The sequence below is a fragment of the Panthera onca genome, chromosome D4, assembly GCF_046562875.1.
Source record: "Panthera onca isolate mPanOnc1 chromosome D4, mPanOnc1 haplotype 2, whole genome shotgun sequence".
Lineage (NCBI taxonomy): Eukaryota > Metazoa > Chordata > Mammalia > Carnivora > Felidae > Panthera > Panthera onca.
Genome location: NC_138351.1, coordinates 1,608,771 through 1,631,743, shown reverse-complemented (window position 1 = coordinate 1,631,743; position 22,973 = coordinate 1,608,771). Strand labels below are relative to the sequence as shown.

Here is a 22,973-nt window from a genome sequence, read left to right as displayed (position 1 = left end):
GTCTCCCCGTTTGCTTCTGTCTGCGCACAGTGGACGGGCCTTTGGGAGAGTGTGAGCCCACAGGGTCACATCCTGGGAGCATCCATCCCGCTGGCATACCCCCTCTGCCTGGAGACCCTGCCAGAGTGAGACACAGCCTGCTTTTTCTCCCTTGGAGCTGGGGTCCGCACAGGACGGGCTGCATGAGGCCACCGTCAGGCGACACCAGCGTGTGTGTAGATAGGCCCACTGACACCGGTCTCCGGTGTGTGTGTGTGTGTGTGTGTGTGTGTGTGTGTGTGGGCGGGACCACTGACACCAGTCACTGGCGTGGGTACGTGGGACTGCTGACTCCGGTCATCAGCCTGCGTGTGGACAGGGGCTGGTCTGGGGACTGGTCTGGGCCTGTCTCCACAGGAGCTGGAGGTTGGGAAACAGGGACGAGGCTGTTCCCCTTGTGCCTTCAGGGGTTTGCGTCCTCGGTACCATGGATGGTTGAGACGCTGATGGAATTTAAAGTGTTGTCTTGCTTTTGTGGGCCTGGTCTTCCCAAAGTGAGTGCCACTAGGGCGGCCTCAACTTGCATTTGAACGTGATGTGATGGAAGCATTGGCCACATGGTTAGTGAGGGGATGCTGTTCTCCTGGGGAAGCTTCTGGAAGACTGAACAAGTTGCTTCTCTGCCAGCTGCCTTCCCCACCCTGCCTCTGCCTCTTTGTCCATCCCTGCAGCCGTCCCTGCATTCCTTCGAGGGCAGAAGCCCATCAACGGGGAACCTGGCGTGGCCACGTCTTCCAACTTAGACTTCCGGGAGAGGAATTGTGTGGTCTTAACCGCAGTTCTTCTTAAGTTAGTGCTTTGTGCAGGTGCTGGCCACCTGCCATCCATCTGTCCGTCCGTCAGGCAGGATGACGTGGTTCACGCTGATCCAGGAGTTTGAATCAAGGGTTGGTAAAATGTAGCCAAGTGTTCAGGGTGCCCAAGATAGAGTTCGTTATAAAATTGGGGCTTTAAAGTTGTGTAAAGAAATGTAGTTCCACGTGGGGGCCTGGACTGCTACATCTGCTGTTCCCCGCGCTCCCCTGGCTGTTCCCCGAGCTCCCGGGGGCTCCGATGGCTTCTCCCAGCGGGTGAGCACACCCCCCTCGGTTCCCGGTCATGGTGGCCGGGGTGGCTCGCCCACTGTGGAAGCTAGTGCTCTGAGGCTGGCCTGTCGCGTCTCTTTCATCTGGTCGTGTCCTTTAAATAATAGAGCAGCTTTTATTCCTGAATCCGCATACTGAATGGTTTTTCAATGTGATACAGTGTTCGTAGCATGAGATGTGCCATTTTAACTGTTTTTGAGCGTGTGCGGTTCTGCGGCACTAGGTCCATTCCCACTGTCGCGCGGTGCACTGAGTATGTTGTATTTGTTCTCACAGGAGGTGGTTCAGCTGCCTTTAGATTTCGTGAAACAGCTTTGTTTAAAGATACAGTCTGAAAGACCAGGTAAGCGTTCCGGCTTCTACATTTTGTTGGTAACTTAAATATTCCATTTGAGAAGAGTTTGACCTGTGACTTGTGTCGGGTAGATGTTGTTTTCAGCAGCTCTGTTGCCAGAAACGCCACCCTCGGGTAGAAGTCCTACGAGCTCACGAAGACGATTCTGGGCACCAGACGCTCGGGTGGTCGCAGACAGTGTGTGACCCGGGAAGCGCACCTGGGAGAAGAGGAGGGACTCCAGGCAGGGAGGGTGGCTGCAGGGCCCGTGGGAGGGCCTGCTCCCGGCCGCTAGAATCCACGTGCCCGCTTACTCCCTGCGGGAAGCGCACAGACGTGCGTCTCCGTGGGCGACGGCCTCTCCCCGCGGCCTCCCGTGCCTTCCCGCGCCTTCCCGCTCTTGCTCGCGGTGGTGGCGACAGTAGCCCCGTCAGAGCTCTTCCTTCCAGGCAGAGACCAGGGGTGACGTCCCCGGTGTTGAGGCCGGTCCTGCCCCCTCCTGGTACAAGCGGTTCAGGTGTGCCGGAGGCCCGCCTCCCATCCTGGGGTTTGGAAAGAGAAAGCAGACGCGGAGGTTGTGCGCGGGAGCCCCTGCTTTGGGGCGCTGTGAAGAGCAGGACCCCCAGTGTGGAAAGGGCTGCCGAGGGGAAGCCGCCCCAGAGCCAGGACTGGGTTTTGGCTGCTCTCCTTTATTTTTTTATTCTCTTACTTTTTTTGAGAGAGAGAGAGAGAGAGACGGCGCAAGTGAGTGGGGGGGGGGGGGGGAGAGAAGTGGGGCTCCACCAGGGCTCGTGTTCACCTGATGCAGGGCTCGAACTCATGAACCGTGAGTTCATGCCTGAGCCGAAGTCAGGTGCTTAACGACTGAGTCGCGCAGGCGCCCTCGGCTGCTCTCCTTTAGACAAGGGCGGTCTGACGCTTGCCCTAAGGCTCTACGTCATCATTTTAATTACCAATTAAACTGGTCCTACCAGACAGTCATAAGTACCTGTCCTCGCCGTAAGGGCGACTTGAAACTGGCCTCCTGATGTGAACAGAGGAAAGCTGACGCCCCCTGGGGTCCGGAGGCGTGTGGTGCGGTTGGCGCTGGGGAAGTGGGGGTGTTGGAGGGCCCCGAAGGACTGGTCGTGCAAGGAAGGGGGAGTCGCAGAGATGGGGTGGTCCCCAAGACCACCCCTACCTCTGAGGATGCTTGCACCTTCGGGGTCCCCAGGACAACCCCGGGTCCGATGATTCGCCAGAAGGACCTGGAGCTCCCTGTTGTCCTCATGGCTACGGCTTCACGCACTGAGGGACTCGGTCACACCCAGACGGCCATCTGAGAGACCCAGCGCGAACTCCCAGGCGTCCTGCTTGTGCGACTTGGGTGCACAGTGCCCGTTTCTCCTGGCAACAAGGTGTGACCACGCACCGGAGGAGTGGCACCAGCCTGGAGGCGGAGTCCCAGATAAGCAGGGACACTCCTCAGGCAGGATGGCATGAAGCTTCGAGGGCCCCCCGGGAGTCCGAGGCCAAGGCCTCTCTCGGGCAGGGCCGGCCCCTCCTCCCAGGAGTCCACTGAGTCGCTATGGGCTGTCTCCTCTATTCTGTGCCGATCCTCCGGTCTTTCCCCGGCTCTGTCTTTCAGAATCCCGCTGTGACAAGGACCTGGACACCCTCAGTGGCTACGCGTTGTGCCTTCCCAATTTAGCCCGACTTCAGACTTACCGTTTTGTTGAGCACCGGCCGATTCTGTGTGTAGAGATCAAGGTGAACTTCTATCGAGGGGAGCTGGTCGGGGAGGGGAGGGAACAGGGGTCCAGGTTGTAAATGTGCGGGCCGCCTGCCTGGGGCGTGCTTTGCGACAGAAGCTCCTGAGGTCACCCCCCCCAGGCCTCGTGGCCTCCTCCCAACCCCCAACTCCGTGCGTTTGGCTTGCGTCCCGCTCCTGACGTCTGTCACCTGTGCCTTGCTGCTCCGGTTCTCCCCGCTGGCCAGGCCTTCAGATGTGGGCCCGTGCCTGCTGCCGGGACATGGAGCCAGCCGGGGGCAGGCCCTGCCCGGTGGCCACCAGAAGGAAGAGACAAGAAGCCTGCGTGACTTTCAGAGCCCTGGTCTGTGCGCCCAGCAGAGGGCCGTGACCCCTGGAGAAGGGCCAGGCCCCGGCTTCATCTCTGCTGCCCAGTGCGCCCACGTGTCCCTAGGGAAGCCTCCCGGGTGTCCCAGGCCATCGTTTTATCTCCTTCCTCTGAACCTCTGTGGCGGGGCCTTTGGGGTCACCCTGGCTGCTCTGCTTGTCCCTTCAGAGGGTGAGCATCCCGGGGTCTCAGATGACAGCCAGCCTTCTGAGCCCCGACACTGAGTCCTGACAGTCCTGCCCTGGAACTGTGGTTTCGAAAGGCAGCCAGTGTTGCAGCAGATGTCCTGGGAGCTTCCCAGTTGTCCGAGGGGCTTCCCGTTCGCTCCGTCTTGTCCGAGGGAGCAAGGGTTCCGCTGTTAGGAGCTGGGTGGGAGCTGGGGCGGAGGGAGCGAGGGTTCTGCTGGGTGGGAGCTGGGGCAGACCCGTTCCTCCAGGCATTGCTGTCACCTCGTGTCACGGTGTGTTATACTTTGTCCGTCTGGTCAGCGATTGAGGCACCTCTGGCCTCCCCAGTGAGGGTTCTGGCCTCGGATTCTGTGGCGGCAGAGCTGTTGATGTGATGAGGGAGGTGTCTGCTCCCCACGGGGCCGTGGACAATAGCGACTCTGGGGGATGTGATACCTGATTCTCCCGGGCATCACCCTCCATTATCTTGTCCCCTGAAAGGTATGTGATTTGTCCCTAAACAGTTTTTTCTTCCTTACTTGTTTATTTTGCAGCCAAAATGTGGGTTTATTCCTTTCTCCGGTGACGTTACGCACGAGGTGAAGCACAAAGTGTGCCGTTACTGCATGCACCAGCACCTCAAGGTGAGAAGCGCGGCCGGCCCACGGCCTCTGTGCACAGAGCCTCGGGTGGGGGCGCTGGCCCCATGGTGGGACCCCCCCGGAGTCACCCGACGAGTGAAAAAACAGATACTTCTGATCTGATTTACTTTTTCTTTTGCAAGTAGTTCATGTTCGCTTTGTTTCAAATCGAGGTATAGTTCACATATCTTCAGTTCACCCACGTGAAGTGTATAGTTCGGTGGGTTTTAGTAAGTTCGCATGATGGTGCTGCCGTCATTATTCGAATTCCAGAATAATTTCATGAGCTCACAAAGAATCGTGTCCCCGTTAGCAGCGACTCCCTAAGGCCCCTGTCCCGCCAGCCCCTGGCCAACACCTGCCCTTGTGGACGTGCCCTGGACATTTCCTGTAGATGGAATCCCATACCCGGTGGCCTCCCGTGACTGGCTTCTTCCCCTGAGTGTCACGGTTTTGAGGTTCGTCCACATTGTGGCGCGGTTGAACGCTGTTCCGCTGTCTGGGGACGCCTCGTTTATCATTCGTCTCCTGATGGTCATGTGGGTTGTTTCTACCCTTCGGCTGCTGTGAACGTGCGTGTGCATGTCCGTGTTTGAGTCACGGCTTTCAGTTCTTCTGGGTTGAATTGCTGGGTCTGAGAGAAGTTTCTGGAGCAAAGGTTTCGAGCACACGTCGAGCTATTTCCCATGGCTCTCACACTATTTTGTATTCCCACCAGCAACATCTGAAGGTTCCAGTTTCTCCACATCCTCAGCACATCTTCAGTGCTTGCTTGTGATTGTAGGAAGTCCTCGGGGTACGAAGCGGTGCCTCACTGTGGTTTCCCCTGCGTCTCCCTAACGGCTAGTGATGTTGCACACCTTTTACGTGCTCGTTGGCCATTTGTATGTCTTCTTTTGAGATCCGTTGGTTCAAGTCCTTTGCCCATTTTTGAATCAGGTTATTTTTTGTTGTTGAGTTTTAGGGGTTCTGCATATATTTTGGATATTAATTTTTTTATCAGATATGTGATCAGCAAGTATCTTTTCCCATTCTGTCGGTTGTCTTTACACTCTGTTGATAACATCCTCTGATGTACAAAAATTTTTGATTTCACTAAAGTATATGTTGTTTTCTCTTTGTTGCCTGTGCTTTTGGTGTCATAGTCAAATCATTGTCTAATTCCAGGTCGTGAAGCTTTTGCTCTAAGGTTTTGATCGATTTTATGTTAATTTTTATACATGGAGTGAGGTAAGCGTCCAGTTTTCTTTTGCATTTAATTCCAGTTTTCCCAGCACCATTTGTTGAAAGGACTGCCCTTTTTCCACTGAATGGTCTTGGCTTCCTTATTGAAGATCTTTTGGCTGTAAATGTGGTGGTTTAGTTCTGGGCTCTCTGTTTTGTTCCAGTGGCCTATATGTCTGTCCTTCTGCCACTATCACACTTTTTTTTTTCTCTAGCTTTGTAGTCAGTTTTCTTAAGTTCTTTTTCTTTTAAGTGCCGCTAAAGATTTTATTTTTGTTTTTAGTTTTTATTTTTTATATATAATTTATTGTCAAATTGGTTTCCATACAACACCCAGTGCTCATCCCAAGAGGTGCCCTCCTCAATGCCCATCACCCACTTTCCTCTCTCCCCCACCCCTCATCAACCCTCAGTTTGTTCTCAGTATTTAAGAGTCTCTTACGGTTTGCCTCCTTCCCTCTCTGTAACTTTTTCTCCCCTTCCCCTCCCCCCCGGTGTTCTGTTAAGTTTCTCAGGATCCACATATGAGTGAAAACATATGGTATCTGTCTTTCTCTGCCTGATTTATTTCACTTAGCATAACACTCTCCAGTTCCATCCACATTGCTACAAAAGGCCAGATTTCATTCTTTCTCACTGCCAAGTAGTATTCCGTTGTGTATATAAATCACGATTTCTTTATCCGTTCATCCGTTGATGGACATTTCGGCTCTTTCCATAATTTGGCTATTGTTGAAAGTGCTGCTATAAACATTGGGGTACAAGTGCCCCTGTGCATCAGCACTTCTGTATCCTTTGGGTAAATTCCTAGCAGTGCTATTGCTGGGTCATAGGGTAGGTCTATTTTTAATTTTTTGAGGAAACTCCAACTGTTTTCCAGAGTGGCTGCACCAGTTTGCATTCCCACCAACAGTGCAAGAGGGTTCCCGTTTCTCCACTGTAGTCAGTTTTAAAGTCAGGAAGTCCAAGGCCTCCAGCTTTGTTCTTCTCTTTCAAGATTGTTTTGGCTTTTTGGGGCTCCTTAGAGTCGCATCTGAATTTGAGGATTGGATTTTTCATTTCTGCAAAAAAAGACTATTGGAATTTTGACAGAAATTGCAGGAACCTGTAGATCACTTGGGGCAGTGCAACATTCAGACTTACAGTCCGCAAACACAGGTTGTCTTTCCACTTACTAAGGTCTTTCAGAATTTCTTCCAGCAACGCTTTGTAGCTTTCAGCGTGCAAGTCTTTTACCACTTTGGTTAAATTTACTTCTAGATATTCTTTTAGGATGTTGTTAAGTACGGTCGTAAATGGAATTGCTTCTTTAATTTCATTTTCAGATTGTTTATTGCTGGTGTATAGAAGCACAACTAATCTTTGTATGTTGATCTTGTACCCAGCAACTTTGCTGAGTGTCTTTCTTACAGATTCTTTAGAATTTTCTATGTATAGGATCTTGCCATCTGTGAAGAGAGGGTTTTTTTTCTCCAATTTAGATGCCTTTAGCTTCTTACTTTCCTCAAATAAACCAGCTGGGAGTTTCTGTAGGGATTCTATTGAATTGCAGATCAATTTGGGAGGTATCGCCACCTTGATTTAACAGTATTAATGTTCTATGAACACGGGATGTTTTTCCATTTGGTTAGGTCTTTAATTTCGTGCAGTGATACTTCATAGTTTTCAGCGTGTAAGCCTTATACTTGTTTTGTTAAATTTATTCCTAAGTGTTTTATTATTTTGGATGCTGTTGTAAATGTTTTTTTTTTTTTTTAATTTCATTTTCAGGTTGTTTATTGCATAGAAATATAATTGGTTTTTTAAATATATATATATTTTGAATTGTAGTAGGATACACATAAAATTTACCATCTTAATCATTAAGGTACGTTGTTGTGCGACCGTCACCACCGTCGTCTCCAGAACTTTTTCATCTTCCCAAACTGAAACTCTGTCCTCATTAAATCACTCACACTTCTTCCTTTCCTCAGCTCCCAGTAGCTGTCGTCCTAGTTTCTGTCTCTGAATTTCACTGCTGTGGCTACTTCGTGAAAGTGGAATCATATACAGTATTTGTTCTTTCGTGACTGACTCATTTCACTTAGGTCCTCAAGGTTCATCCATGTTGTGAAATATGTCGGAATTTCCTTCCCTTTTAAGGCTGAATAATAGTCCCTTGAATGTATATGGCACATCTTTAATCTATTCCTCTAGTGACACACACTGGGTTGCTTCTGCCTTCTGGCTCTTGTGAACAGTGCTCCTGTGAACGTGGGTGTGCAAATCTCTCTTGGAGATTCTGCTTTCAATTCTTTTGAGGGTGTATCCAGAAGTAGAATTTTTGGTCATGTGGTGGTTCCGGTTGTAATTACACGGAACCACCACGCTGCTGTCTACAGCGGCTGTGCAATTTTCCATTCCTACCACGGTACCTAAGAGTTCCACTTTCCCCGCACACTCACTAACACTTTTTGTCTGTGTTTCATAGTAGCCATTCTAATGGGCGTGAGGGGAGAAATGCAGTTGTTTTTTTGTATATTGATACCTTATCCTGTCACCCTTGATGAACTTGTTTATTTGCTCTGGTTTTTTGTTTTTTGTTTTTTTTTTGGTGGTAGTGGTGGTGGTTTCTCAGGGTTTTCTGTATGTGTGATTAGATCATCTGCAAATAAGGATAGTTTTACTTCATTCTTTGCAATCTGGGTGCTCTTTGATTTTCTTCCCTAATTGCTCAGGTTAGAATTTGCAGTACAATTTTATGTAGAAACAAGAGTGGACATCCTTATCTTGTTCCTGATCTTAGGCAGAAGCTTTCAGTTTTTCACTACTGAGTGTGATGTTCTCTGTGCGTTGGCCATAGGTGATCTTTTTGAGTTTTTTTGCCCCCCCCTTTTTTTTGTGAATCATGAAAGAATGTTAGATTTTGCCCTGTGTCAACTGAGAAGACCAGAAAGTGTGCTATTCTTTCTGTTAATGTGGTCTCTTATGGTTGCGTATGCTGAACCGTCCTTGTATTTCTGGGATAAATCTCACTTCATTATAGGTGTATGATTCCTTTAATATGCTGCTAAATTAGGTTAGTTTTTGTTGAGGATTTTTTCTTAAGAGATAATTGGCCTGAAGTATTCTTTTCTGGTGATGTTTTGTCTGGTTTTGGTAGGGTGATAACTGGCTTCATAGAATGAGTTAGGAAGTGTTTCCTTCTCTTTACTCTTTAGTTTTTTGTAAGAGTTTCAGTATTGGTGTTGATTCTTCTTTAATCATTTGGTTAGAATTCACTAGTGAAACCATCTGGTTCTGGGTTTTCCTTTGTCAGAAGATTTTTGGTTGCTGATTTAGTGCCACTCTTACTATTCTGTTTAGATTCTCTTTCTTCCTGACTCAATTTTGGTGTGGTGTGTTTCTAAGAATTTGTGCATTTCATCTGATTTGTTCATAGTATTCTTCTAAAATTCTTTTTTTATTTCTGCAAGGTTAAGTAACATCCTTTCTTTTATTTCTGTTTGTAGTCATTTTTCTTGATCCGGCGAAAGGATTATAGTAATTGTTGATCTTTTCAGAGAAACAACTTTTGGTTTTGTTCACTTTCTTCATTTTTCTCCCTGTTCTCCATTTCATCTGTCTCTGCTCTCATCTTTACTATTTCCTTCCTTCTGTCTGCATTGGATTTAGGTTGGCCTTATTTTTCTAGTTTGCGTAGAAAATTAGGTTATTGATTTGGGATTTTTCTTCTTTTTCATATAGGTGTTTACAAGTATAAATTTCCACGTAAGCACTGCTCTCTGCCTCCCATAAATTTTGGTATGTTGCATTTTCATTCTATCTCAATTTTCTGGTTTTCCTGTTGATTTCTTCTTTGACTGATTGATGATTAGGAATGTGTTTAGATTTCTTGTATTTGTGAATTTCTCAATTTTTTTTTTTTTTGCTATTGATTTCTAATTTTATTCCACCAAGTCTGGAGAACATTTGCATGACTTCATGTCTCCCTGAGAATGTTCCATGTTTGCTTGATGAGAATGTGTATTCTGCTGTCGTCGGGTAGAGTGTCCTATAGATGTTTGTGAGGTCTAGTTGGTTTATAGTGTGGTTCAAGTCTTCTGTTTTGTTGTTAATTTTCTGTCTTGTCACTCGTTACTTGAACACTTTAAGCTGAACAGTCTAGCTCAGTTAATACCAGTTAATCTCACTGGTGTACGAAGGCTCTGCTCCTCCTGGCTTTGTGGGCTTCCCCCTTACAAGTTAGTCTTTGTACATAGCGTGCTTGTTACTGCAGATTCCTGACGATTGCCTCCTACCGATTGCCTCCTACCGTGTGGCGGACATTCTTTCAAGGAGATGGGATAAAAAAGTTACAAACAAATTCATGGTCTTCTCTGTTTACCTGCCTGTGTAGTTCCTTTACTGGTGCTCTTTATTTCTTCATGTGGATTCAAGTTACTGTTTAGTGCCCTTTCATTTCAGCCTGAAGGGTTCCCTTTAGTATTTCTTGTAGGGCAGGTTAGCTAACAACAATTTTTTTTTTTTCAGTTCTTGTTTGCCTGGCAGTGTCGGAATTGCTCCTTCATTCCAAAGGATAGTTTAATAGATGAAGAGCTCTTGGTTGACGGTCTTTCGGCACTAAGATTTTCTTGAATGCCTGGAACCAAGCAGTCTTTGCCGAGGGGCTCCGCACGCACGCAGGGACCGCCATCACCACTCAGCATGGCAGTTGCAGCTGTACTCAGCCTTCAGTTCCTCAGAGCCTTAGATCAACAGAAAGCGAGGGCCTTTGAAGGTCTTTCTAGAGCCTGCGCATGGCCTTCTAGAGCCCTGTGTACATCTCATTATTCAGCTTTTCCATTTTAGCATTAGGCTAAGCCTGATTGTTTGCCATGACTGTTACCACTCTCTCAGGTAGCTGTGCAGTGAAACCGTGCTTCACAAATGCCCCTGGGAGGACGCCCCTTCTGCACCTGCTCGGCTCTGAGGTAATGAAGATGGGAGTCCCAGAGATGGGTCATATAACGACCATTCTTTGGGCATGAGGCTTTGGAGAAACTCCTGCCCCGTTCAGCTCCCCTGGTGGCTGCCAGACTTCCTTTTCACCAGGATTGGGGTTGTTGGTTTTTAGGGTTTCCTTGGAGCTGGAGAGAGGGTTGGGAATAGAGCACCAAAAATGCCACAAAGCTGGGGCGCCTGGGTGGCTCAGTCGGTTAGCTGCCGACTTTGGCTCAGGTCATGATCTCACAGTCTGTGAGTTCGAGCCCCGCGTCAGGCTCTGTGCTGACAGCTCAGAGCCTGGAGCCTGCTTTGGATTCTGTGTCTCCCTCTCTGTCTGCTCCTCCCCCACTCGCACTCTGTCTCTGTCGGTCAAAAATAAACATTGAAAAAAAAGTTAAAAAAATGCCACAAAGCTCAGTGTTCTTAGATTTGGCCATTTTTTCTTGAATAAACGCTCCCTAGATTGTTGCAAGCCTTTGGTTAATTTTCAGAGTTCTGAAAGTTTTGATTCTGACAGTGTTTGCCAGTTTTCTCATTGCCCTTATGGAGGAGAGAATTTCCAGAGGTCTTCACCACCACCATTTTTGCTGACTCACCCCATCTTTTCTTTGTGTTGTTACAACTTTCTAGTCTCTTAGGGAAAAGAAGGTATGTGAGCCGCTCCCTTTGGGAGATGGTGTTCATTGTCACCGTTCATTTTTAAGAGCTATTTTTTTCTTTGTTCATTTAACTGATACGGTAGGAGCTGTAGTAATTAGGTCACCCGATTTCCCGGAGGTAACCCACGTTGTTAGTTTGCACATCCTTCCACACTTGTGCCAACACCAATGTACGTACTATCCCGGGGGCCTGAGATGATGCCTTCCCCACCCGTGTTCTAGCATGTGCTCACTCACATGTGTACGTGTGTACTTCATAAAGCAAATATGGGGTCTCAGCACATGCAGTCGCTCTGCCTTTTTCTCTTCATCCTGGAGATTTATTTGTTGTGTATCCTTCAAGGCTTTTCCAGTGCGTGTCTGGATATTACCTGTGGATGCACTTCTTTTTCTTTTCTTTTTTTCTTTTTAAGTAAAGTAACATCACTTCCACTCACCTGAATTGCTTTTTTCCTTGAATAAATGTTGGTGATTTTTACCTTTACCTCTTCTGTTAGCTGGATGTCATTTACTCATTCCTTCACGTATCAAGTGGCTTTCTGTGTGCTGGCCCGTGAGAGCGGATGCACTGCAAAGTTGTTTCCAGACCTCGCTGTTACAGTTAGGCTGCCCTGAACGTCCCCGACCTGGTGACATTCATAGGTTTGCCAAAGTCCGGGGATACCCACATTTAAAATTTGACGGAAACCAGCGACTTGACTTTCAAAAGGTTGTGCCGATCTGTCTTTTCCCCAACAACGTGAAGTTGCTTGTTAGCCATACCCTCCTCTTCCTGAATATTACAAGTTTAAAGATTTGTTCATCCGATGGCCAGAATTGAGCCCGACCGTTTTGTGAGACTGGTTTGTCGTTTTGGAAAGGTGCTTGCTGCCAGCTGCCCTGCTCCCATGGAGGGCTGGGGTTTCCTGGGGTTGGAGCCAGGCCCCGCCCCCACTAGTGCCAGTGGGCACCTGGAGGTGGTGACCTTCAGCACCCTTGTGCTCACCTCAGCTCTCCCGTCAGTCGCTGACACCGCTTGGCGCTTTCTTAACAGGTGGCAACCGGGAAGTGGAAGCAGATAAGTAAATACTGCCCCCTCGATCTCTACTCAGGGTAAGAGAACACTTCTCCTTTGTCCCTATGTCACCTTCCATGGGGGTGGTGGTGGGGTGTGTTCTGTGAGGGGTGGGGGTGGGGTGGGCAGGGGGGGGCGCTCTCTGCGGTGGTGGGGGCGGGGGGCTGGGCAGGGCTCCCGGTTCTTGTCCGGGGTCAGAGTTGCCTCCTCGGGTGACCTTTGGGAGGAGATGGCTGGGGAGATGTTACCACCAGGAAGGGCTAGAGAGTGGGGTGGGCACGGGGGGCAGTGATGGGGAGCCTCCCTGAGGAAGGCTGGGGGAATGTGGCTCCTGGACCCACAGAGCCTGAGGCTTCTGGCAGCCGCTCCCAGGCCCATGCCCCAAGTCAGGGCCCCTGAGCCACAGGCGCTTGCAGTCCTGTCAGTAGTGTCTTCTCGTCGTAGGAATAAACAGAGAATGCACTTTGCTTTGAAGAGCTTGTTACAGGAAGCTCAGAACAACTTAAAGATATTTAAGGTAAGAGTAGCTTCTGTTTCCAGGCACTTGAGCAGTGGGGCCAGTGGGAGTCCAAACTGGGTTGAGTGTAACCCGTGGCGCATCGCCTCTGTGACCTTGCGGGTGAGGGTGTCTGGGCTGGGGCTGCCGTGGCAAAGTCCTGCGGTCCTTTTTCCGAGCCTCGTTCCACAGGTGTGGCATCCTGTGACCCCTGGAGTGTGAGACATTAGCTCCTTGAGCACTGGGCGGCCTTGGGCCCAGTTCTGGTTCCTGGATGAGGATGGCCCTGACTCCGTTGGGCTGTGTCCCTGGGGTACCTCTGTGCATCTCTGATGGGGTGGCCACACCTGTGCTTTTGCTCGTGGATCATTCAGGGAACTTCTAATTCCCAGATCTTGTCAGTCGGTGAGTTCTCAAAGTCCTGTGGCTCATCACCCCGCATCCTGGCTGGGTGGGGGAAGGTTTCTGCACATGGAGCCCTCGCCATCAGCACGGGCACGGCCATTTGCAGGCTCCCTGAGGCCCCAGGGTCGCCTGCTGGCGGGAGTCGGGGCCTCCGTGGAGGGGGTGGGAGCAGGACTGGCCCAGATCTGGAGGAGAGCTCAGTGTGGCCTGTGTTGGAAATGTGCCCCCTCGGGTCCTCCTTGTCATCTCCCTTCCTCCTCATCCTGCCCCCAGCCCTGGGGATGTCCTCATTGGTGGTATGTGTGTGCGAGAGTCCAGGGGGGGTCCAGGTTCGCGAGCACTGGATGTGTGTGGAGAAGCAGGGCTGTCATATGTGGGCGGCCTTGTGCCCTCTGTGTCCCGCTCCACGTGGATGGTGCTGCTCTGTGCACTGGATGCCCCTCAGCGGGCTTGGGCGGGCGGGGAGCCTGTGTGACGAGCTTTCTCCCATCTGGCTCAGAAATGTGGTCCCAGTGAACTGCGTTCACCCCGTCTGCCTCCACCTTCCTGAATCCAGAAAAAGAGGACAGATTTCACAATCAGTTCTTTTTTGTTTGTTTGAAATTTATTTATTTAAATTTGAGTTAGCTAACATACAGTGTAGTATTGGTTTCAGTAGATCCCAGTGATTCATCACTCACATATGACACCCAGTGCTCATCACAAGTGCCCTCCTCAATGCCTGTCACCCACCCGGCCCATCCTCCACCCACCTCCCCTCCAGCAACCCTGTTTGCTCTCTGTATTTAAGAGTTTCTCTCTTTTTGTAATGTTTATTTATTTTTGAGAGACCGAGGGAGACAGAAGACCCAAAGCAGGCTCTGAGCTGACAGCAGAGAGCCTGATGTGGGGCTTGAATTCATGAACTGTGAGATCATGACCTGAGCCGAAGTCTGACGCTTAACCAACTGAGCCACTCAGGCACCCCTTAAGAGTCTTATGGTTTGTTTCCCTCTGTTTTTATTTTTTCTTCCCTTCCCCTATGTTCATCTGCTATGTTCCTTAAATTCCACGAGTGAAATCATAAGATATTTGTCATTTTCTGCCTGACTTACTTTGCTTAACGTAACACTTTCGAGCTCCATCTGCCTCATTGGAAATGGCAAGATTTCATTGTTTTTGATCACCAAATAGTATTCCACTGTGTGTATGTATGTATATATCCATTCATCAGTTGATGGACATTTGGGCCCTGCATAATACGAATTTAGTGCCATCGTGTTATCTGTAGATTTGGTGTTTCTGGTGATAGTCTCTGGTCGTTTGTAGCCTTTGCTGCTTTGGTCTTTTTTTTTTTTTTTTTCTTTCTTTTTCTCCACTGAGAGAGTTCCCCTTAAAATTTCCTGCAGGGCTGGTGGAGTGGTCATGAACTCCTTCAGTTTTTGTTTGTCTGGGAAAGCCTTGATCTCTCCTTCTGTTCCTAATGACAGCCTTGCTGGATAAAGGGTTCTTGGCTGCATATTTTTCTTATTCAGCACATTGACTATTTCCTGCCAGTCCCTTCTGGCCTGCCAAGTTTCAGTGGACAGGTCTGCTGCTACTCTTATGTGTCTACCCTTGTAGGTTAAGGCCCATTTGCCCCAGCTGCTTTCAGAATTCTTTCTTTATCTTTGTATTTTGCCAGTTTCACCATGATATGTCTTGGTGTTGAACCGTTTCTGTTGATTTTGAAGGGAGTTCTCTGTGCCTCTTGGACTTGGATGCCTGTTTCCACCCCCAGATTAGGGAAGTTCTTGGGTATAATTTATTCAGATAAACTTTCTGCCCCTTTTTCTTGTCTCTTCTTGTGGGACTCCTGTGATATGGATATTGTTTCACTTCATTGAATCACTTAGTTCTTTCATTCTCCCCTCGTGATTTAGTAATTTCCTTTTGTCACCTGCATCATTTTCCATGATTTTATTTTTATTTTCTATTTCACCTGGTCTCTCCCCTGCTTCTTCTAGCCTCACTGTCAATGTATCTAGTTTGTTTTACATCTCAGTTATGGCATTTTTTTATTTCATCCTGAATAGGTCTTAGGCCTTTGATTTCTGCAGCAAGAGTTTCTCTGGTGTCTTCTTTGCTTCTTTCAAGCCCAGCTTGTAGTCTTATGACTGTTGTTCTGAATTCTTGTTCAGATATGTTGCTTATATCCGTTTTGAGTAAGTCCCTGGTTGTGATTTCTTCTTGACCTTTCTTTAGGGGAGAATTCCTCTGTCTTCTCATTTGGCTAAGTTTCTGTTTTTGCGTGTTTTAAAAGCTTGCTGTGTTTCCTGCACCTGAGAGTACCGCTATATTAAAGGGGTCATACACTGTCCAGGGCTTTGCAGTTCAGGAGTGGGTGCTGTATACATTGTGCTCTTGTGCTTTGGCTGCTCTTTCCCACTGGTCAGTGCTCTGCAGAGCTCCCCCTTGCTTGCAGTGGGGGAGTGTTTGGACCTTTAAATAGGTGTGCTTTGATTCGTTTGTTGAAGTAAGCTAGGAAAAAAGGAGAAAAAAAATAAAACCCTGATCCCAAAAAAAGAAAAGGAAAGGGAGTAAAAAACCAGAAAACTATAAAGCTGATTCCAAAGAAAAAGAAAGGAGGGACGTCCGGGTGGCTCAGTCGGTTAAGCTCCAACTTCAGCTCAGGTCATGATCTTGCAGTTTGTGAGTTCAAGTCCCACATCAGGTTCTGTGCTGACAGCTCACAGGCCTGGTGCCTACTTAAGGATTCTGTGTCTCCTTCTCTCTGCCCCTCCCTGCTTGTGTTCTGTCTGTCTGTCTCTCTCAAAAATAAACAAACATTAAAAAAGAAAAAAGAAAGAAAAAGAATTAAAAAGACTGATCCACAAAATAAATAGAAGGAAATGATAAAAAAAACAAAAACAAACCCCAGAAACTATGAGGCTGATTCCAATAGGAAAAACAAAAAACAAAAACTGCAGGTATCATTTAAATAAAAAAAATTTTTTTTAATGTTTTTATTTATTTTTGAAGGAGAGAGAGACAGAGCATGAACGGGGGAGGGGCAGAGAAAGAGGGAGACACAGAATTTGAAGCAGGCTCCAGCTGAAGCTGTCAGCACAGAGCCCAACGCGGGGCTCGAACTCACAGACTGTGAGATCATGACCTGAGCCCAAGTCGGACGCTTAACCGACTGAGCCACCCAGGCGCCCCTGCAGGTGTCATTTTAAAGCACTCGATTTTCAGTACACTTGGTGCATCAGGGGGCTGGCTGTGCTGATCTGGAGGAGAGGCCCACGGTGCTGGCTCGGAGTCTTGCCCCAGTAGGTAAGCAGTTGACGGGGACAGGGGACCGTGTCTGGTGTGAGCAGGTCCCGCCTCCACTGGGGGCCTCTCCGTGGCTCTCTGAAGTCCTGCCGTGTTGTTGAAGGGAAAGTGGCACCATCCCAATCTCTCATCCCCAGATGGATTCTCATACTCCCCACCGTTCAGGCAGCTGTCACAGAGTAGGGAAGGCAGTCCGCTCACTGTGCGCCACAGCTCTCCCGTGTTGCTTCTTTGGTGTGCTTCGGGGATTCAAAGCCCGAAATGTTAGAGGACTTGGCACCACGTGGATCCTCGCCCCTCCTCCGGAGTAGAGCCTCTGTGTTGTGTCTGAAGCCCTTTGTCCCCGAAGAAAGACCCACGCCTGCACAACGTGCTGAATTTGTGGTGTGGCACTGCAAAAGCATCAAGGCTCACATTGCCTCTGGGTGTGCCTCTGTCTCCTGCTGGTAAAAGGTCTTTGGCCGGTGCCTGCAGGGTCTTTTGCCCTTAGGGAGGCAATATATCCTGTTCCAAAAGGACTCTAGGAAGGGGACTGTCCCCGCACCTCACACCTGCTAAGCTGTCTCCTCCAACTGTGGGGATCGTTCTGCCATTCTGCAGATGGATTTTCCTGGGTTTTCCAAGTGACCTGGCCTCAATATGGTTGTGTTTGAGGGACGAGGAAAGCCCAGGGTCCCCCTACTTCTCTGCCGTCTTAACTCGTCCTCAGTTCTTATTTTTAATTCTTACAAAGACTGAAGGAATTTCATATTTAAAGCCTAAAGATAAATTCTCCTTCATCTGCGGATTGATTTGGAACAATCTGGAACCTTCAGTGAGGCTAGTATTTTTCCCGGTGGACCCTTTTCTGACTGTGCTTGCCTGCTGGGCCCGCAGCGAGGGGAGTGGCTTGGCCCCTGCTGTGGGGCGGGGCCTGGAGGGCTTGCTTTTGCTAAAATCAGAGTGGAAACAACACAGAGGTTGCGATAATAGTTCCAAAAGAGTGAGATTAAGAGAAGGGACACAGAATGGTTTTTTTTTTTTTTTAAACGTTTACTTATTTATTTTGAGACAAAGAGCACAAGCAGGGGATGGATAGAGAGAGACAGAGACAGAATCCCAAGCAGGCTCCAGGCTGTCAGCACAGAGCCCGATGTGGGGCTTGATCCCACGAACCAGGAGATCATGACTCGAGCTAAAACCAAGAGTTGGATGCTTAACCAACTGAGCCCCCGAGGTGCCCCCAGAATGGCTTTTTAAGATAATACCAGGAGCAGTGAAGCCCATCACTGCAAGTGCCATCGCTGCTTGTGAGTCAGGCTTTGGTTCTCAAGTTCAGGTGTGCCCCATTGCCTGCTGTGGGAGCCGCCTCCCCGTTGGCCCGACTCCACAGCTGTGGCTGTATCCACCCCCACACTGGACGCTTGTGAGACGTGGGGGACATGCAGCTTTGTCGTGGAGCCCAGGGCAGCGGCGCTCCAGGGAAGGTCACATGATGTCCTCGAGTGGCTGTACTTGTATAGATTTTAGACACTGGGGAGAAGAGGCTTCCCACTGTCCAGCAGTCACTCAGCTGCTCACAGGCCTGGAGAAGGGCAGCTGTGCGGGGGCTGAGGTGGCTCTTGTCCTAGACGGTGGGCCGAGCCCTGGGCCCACCTCTTGGCTGCAGTCCCCAGGGCCTGGTTTTGCTGAGCACTTCATTGTGGTCCCCTCCCCCCAGGGACTCCTGCGTACCCTCTGCCTTCTTCCCGCAGCGGGGCCCATGTCCAGGGTCAGTTGTCTCATGAGGGTTCCCCTGGCCCCATGGCCAGCAGGGGCCTCAGCTGTGTGCCTCTTACTCAGATGTCCATACCTCTGAGCTTGAATGTGTGACAGGGCACCCAGTGGAGGCACCGTGCGCCACTGAACCCCCGAGCTTGATGAGGGAGGAATGCCCTGTCCACACCTCCTGGGCTGAAGTGATCCTCCTCTGCCACCTGAGGACAGAGCTGTGACTACCCTGCTTTGTATTCTCCACTGCCTAACAGTCACATACCGTCTCTCATGGTTTCTGGGGCCTGGAATCGAGCAGCACAGCCGGCTCTGGCTCGGCCCTCTGGGGGCTGTGTCCCGTCTGATGGCTCGGCCCTTCGATATCTCGGCCCTCTGGGGGCTGTGTCCCCTCTGATGGCTCGGCCCTCTGGAGGCTGTGTCCTCTGATGGCTTGGCCAGGGCCCAAGACTGTGCTTCTAGGATGGCACCTTGGTTTCTGGCCGCGGGGGCGCGAGGGGCTGCTCCGCGTGGCTGTGTGGTTTGGGGGGAGGCATGGGAGGGAAACCACGGCGTCTTTCACACCTTCGTCTTGTAGGGGACGTGCGGCTACTTCGCCTTTGCAGTGGGGAGAGGGCTGCAGGGTGTATCACGGGGCCACTGGGGACCGTGTGGAGGCTGCTGACCGCCCCGTCTCTCCTATGTGGGAACCAGGGGCAAGGAGTCGGTCACTCCCCTGGGTTAGCTGTGGCTCACGGGTCCCAGGGTCAGCCTGCTGGGCATCCCTGCTCACAGCCCTGGGAGTGTGGTGCCATGGGGGAGTCTTTGCTAGACTTGGTTTTAAAAGGCTGGATGGCCTTGAAGATGAAACTCTCCACACTAATGACACTGGCAGCCTCACCTGCCCTGCAGAGGACAGGACTGACATCCACACTGGCTGAGAAGTCTGTGTGTCCCCCGGTAGCATGGGCATCACGTGGCTTCTCGAGCGACAGGCTGGGGTCTTTGGGAGTTTGGGCCTAGGGCTGAGGTTGCCTGAGGCCCCGTGTAGTGCTCGTTCTCCTGAGGCTTTGTGTCTCAGGCCAGGCCGGTCCTCACTTTTTGAGAATGTTTTCTTTTTCATGTTCTAATGGGGTTTGACTCTTGGTCAGTGACATGGTGTGTGAAGGTGGGTCTGGGAAACCCAGACAGAGACAGGTAGGAGGTCAAGTCCCTTTACCTGCTCAGTGGGCAGGGACAGAGGTATTTCGCCCCAGCCTCTGGAGTTGACACCGTCCTGTCTCTCTCTCCGCCTGAAGAATGGTGAGCTGATTTATGGCTGCAAAGATGCCCGCAGCCCCGTGGCCGACTGGAGCGAGCTTGCACACCACCTGAAGCCGTTCTTCTTCCCGTCCAACGGCCTGGCTGGCGGGCCCCACTGCACGGGTGCCGTGATCCGGGAGCTGGTGCGTGTTATCACACGGGTGCTGCTGAGCGACTCTGAAAAGGGCCGGGCCGGCGCCCTGAGGCTGGGGCCAGGCCCGCAGGGCCCTCGTGTCTGCGAAGCCAGCCCTTTCGGCAGGAGCCTGCGCCACCAAGGTAGGCCACGCTGGGTGTAGGGGCGGGCAGAGCGTGTGGTGCATCCTGCCAGGGTCCTGCCTGGCCTCACGGAGCACTTGTGGGAGCAGCCTGGGCCCCGTCGGGGCCCCCCAAAGTCCCCCAGCCCCCGTGGGGAGACCTCCCCGTCGTCTCATCTTTTATCTGGGTTTTTAAGTTGCGGTACACGTTTGGGCTGTGGGGTTTTCCCTGAAAACATCGCCCCCTGCGTCTGTGCGTCCTCTGGTTTGTCAAGGGCTTTCCTACAGTCTCCCGTCTCGTGGTTGCCACCCTGGAAGGGTAGGTTTTCTGTGGCTGGTGGAGAACTGGGGCTCAGAGGGTCAGGGTCCCACAGCTCAAGGCCCTTGCGGGTGGGGCGGGGGGCCCAACTGTGACTCAGTGGGTGTCCCAGCTTTGAGGCCGCCCCGCGGGTGGTTTGGGCTTTTGCTGTGAATGTTCATGGGATCCTCGTTTGTCCCTTTGCCGCCTGCTGGTGGGCTCCATACGTCAGGCCTGCGGCGTGTGGGAGAGCCACAGCCAGGAGCCGGGAGGTCAGGGTGTCAGTACTGCACACGGCTGCAGCTCCCCCTGCAAGGACTCAGACCCATCCTGGTGTTTGTTCCTGGGACACGGCTGCTCCTTAGAAGGCCGAGAGATGGGCCGGGACCCCGACTTCCCGGGCCTCACGGCACCTGCTGCACGGCAGGGACCCAAGAACGCTCGCTTGTGGGATGGACCTCGCGTCCACACCGACCACGATGACCGCTCCCTGCTGCGGGTGTCAGCGGCAGCTTTGGCCGCCATCCTGTGTGGCCACCCGCCCATCAGCCTGGGTTGTGGTCCGGGGCCCCGCAGACACGGTTGTGCAGATGTGATGACGGGGTGGTCACTTTAAATTTTGTGCTTGGCTCATCTAGCTTGAGGGCCGTCTCTGCACGGAGACCTGGGCTGGGGTGTGGACTTGGAGGCCCTGGACAGGGAGAAGCAGGAGACACGGGGCCCCTGCCGGTCTGTGGTGCCCGGCCCCGCGCCCCGGCCGTTCTGTGAGGCAGGGTGTGGCCTGTCCGCAGGCTGTGTTCCATCCTTGACGGTAAACCTCTTGTTCTCCCCGATGTTCTCGGTAGGAAAAAGCGCCCCGGAGTGCTCGGGGTTACCGAAGGGCTGTCTTCTGTACAAAACCCTCCAGGTGCAGATGTTGGACCTGCTGGACATCGAAGGCCTCTACCCTCTGTACCGGCGGGTTGAGCGGTACCTGGAGGAGTTTCCCGAGGAGAGGTGAGGCCCAGGCCCCCGGCACCCCTGTGCTGCCTAGGCCGAGCGGGGCCCGAGCTTTCCTGAGGGGAAGACGGGGCTGGGGGAAGGGGGTCGTCCTAATGGGAGGACCGCCCGCCCAGCCTGGGGTTCGGTTCCTGTGGCAGGAGCAGGGCTGGCCGGCAGTCCTGTGCTGAGTCGGCGGAGCCTGCAGGGGGCAGTGCTGCTCCACCGCCGCCGGGCCGCTCCTGCCACCTGGCCGCCCTCCCTCCCGGGGGGGGGGGGGGGGGGGGGTCTCCCGGGTCGGCGCCACAGGCTTGTGGCTGGGCTGCGGTATTCCCGGATCTGGACCCCCTGTCTCCCCAGCCGCCACCCCTCACTAGCGTCTCTGACTGGATGCCATTTGTCACAGCAGGACACAGCCTGGGCTTCCTGGTTCTGGTCTTGCACGTTCTGTTTAAAACTAACGCTTCAGCATGATGTTTAGTGTCAGGAAGAGGTGGGTCTTCCAGGTGTTCTTTAAAGGCAGACGTGTGATTGTTAGATCGTTAGCAGTTTCAGAAACCGTTTCCGGGCAGCTTTGCCATCCTGTTTTTTGCGCTTTCTCCTTCAGAAAAACATTGCAAATAGATGGGCCTTATGACGAAGCGTTTTACCAGAAGTTGCTTGATCTTTCCACCGAGGACGACGGGACAGTGGCCTTTGCACTGACGAAGGTGGGCGGACCCTTCTGGAAACGCTGTGTGCTCCTTAGGTTCTTCACACTGGCTTGGGGCTTTCCTAAGTAAGACGTGTGGTTTTCCATGACCTGTCCCTGGCGGTTAAAGCAGAAAAACTGGGATTAAAAAAAAAGGGGGCCGAGTTTCCCCCAGGTGGCCTGGGGAAGGTGATACCTCAGCTTTCAGGGAGGATTTCCGTTCTTCCTGTTGGCTCCAGGCCACCCAGCCCCAGCCCCGTGGCCGTGTGTGGGTGGCATCCCTCCCCAGAACCCGGGCCAAGGGCAGCCTGGGAGGACGTCCCCAGGAGGAGGCCTGGTCCTGCCCGAGGGACTTTGAGGCTCACTGAACCTGCATAGGAGAAAGCGTCTTTACTTTCAGTGCCCTCTGACTGGAATGCTGCATTTCCTCCATTATGAATGTGGCAACAACCACTGTCGGGTCATCAGGACCCCCGACCTTGCCACCGAGAGAAACCAGACCTTCTTGTTTCACACGATAGTTGCTGTAGGTACCCTGCGGTACCTGAGCTTTGTGGCGCAGGACTATGTCGTACGTTGTTTTAAACAGTATTCTGGCATTTGATAGAGTCATCCTGCTGTTTATTTTCTGCATTTAAAGATGTTATTCTGAGAGGGACCCATAGGCCTCACTGTGCTGTCACGGGTTTTGCTAAACGCTACTGCGGCTGGTTGCGAGTGAGGGACACGAGGGAGGTGTAGGGCAGATGACCCCCTCCAGGTACACGCGGGCAGCTGCCCGGGAGCCTTGGCTCACCTGCGTGGGGCCCCACGCGGCTCCGGCTGCCCCTCTCCTGCAGCGCTCGTGGTGTCGAGGAAGACGACGGAGGCGGCCCCTCCCGAGTGCAGGGCCATGGTGGGGAGTTCTCGGAGGTGCTCGGGGCAGAGCTGTGCTCGGGGCGGGGAGACAGCCAAATGTGGGGCCTCTGCACCAGACTAAAGCGACAGTCTGCCCTAGGTTGTCTGCAACTTGGGGGCGCATTGCTTCTCTCTCCAAAGAAGCTGTATGAAAGACTTCTTTTTTGTACGTTTCTATATTTTTCAGAGTTGTTACCAGACAAATATGTAAACGTGTGTGTGTAACCATAATTTTGTGGTGAGAGACCCAGGCAGTCGTTACTCCGCTGCCAGAATGGCTGAAACCAGTGCCACCCCGGGCTGGTGCAGGGCGTTGCCGCGGAGAAACCGGTCACTTGACCGTGC

General features: G+C 51.5%; 1 protein-coding gene across 1 annotated transcript in view; it reads left to right on the top strand.

Moving 5' to 3' along the window:
- IPPK (inositol-pentakisphosphate 2-kinase) overlaps positions 1-22,973 on the top strand; it is a 48,849-nt gene that overhangs the window by 9,784 nt on the left and 16,092 nt on the right. The window contains exons 4-11 of the mRNA XM_078436122.2: positions 1,401-1,467; positions 3,086-3,207; positions 4,297-4,386; positions 12,265-12,323; positions 12,730-12,802; positions 19,507-19,786; positions 20,908-21,058; positions 21,648-21,750. Of these exons, the coding sequence (XP_078292248.1) occupies positions 1,401-1,467; positions 3,086-3,207; positions 4,297-4,386; positions 12,265-12,323; positions 12,730-12,802; positions 19,507-19,786; positions 20,908-21,058; positions 21,648-21,750 (945 nt within the window). The remainder of the gene's footprint in view (positions 1-1,400; positions 1,468-3,085; positions 3,208-4,296; positions 4,387-12,264; positions 12,324-12,729; positions 12,803-19,506; positions 19,787-20,907; positions 21,059-21,647; positions 21,751-22,973) is intronic.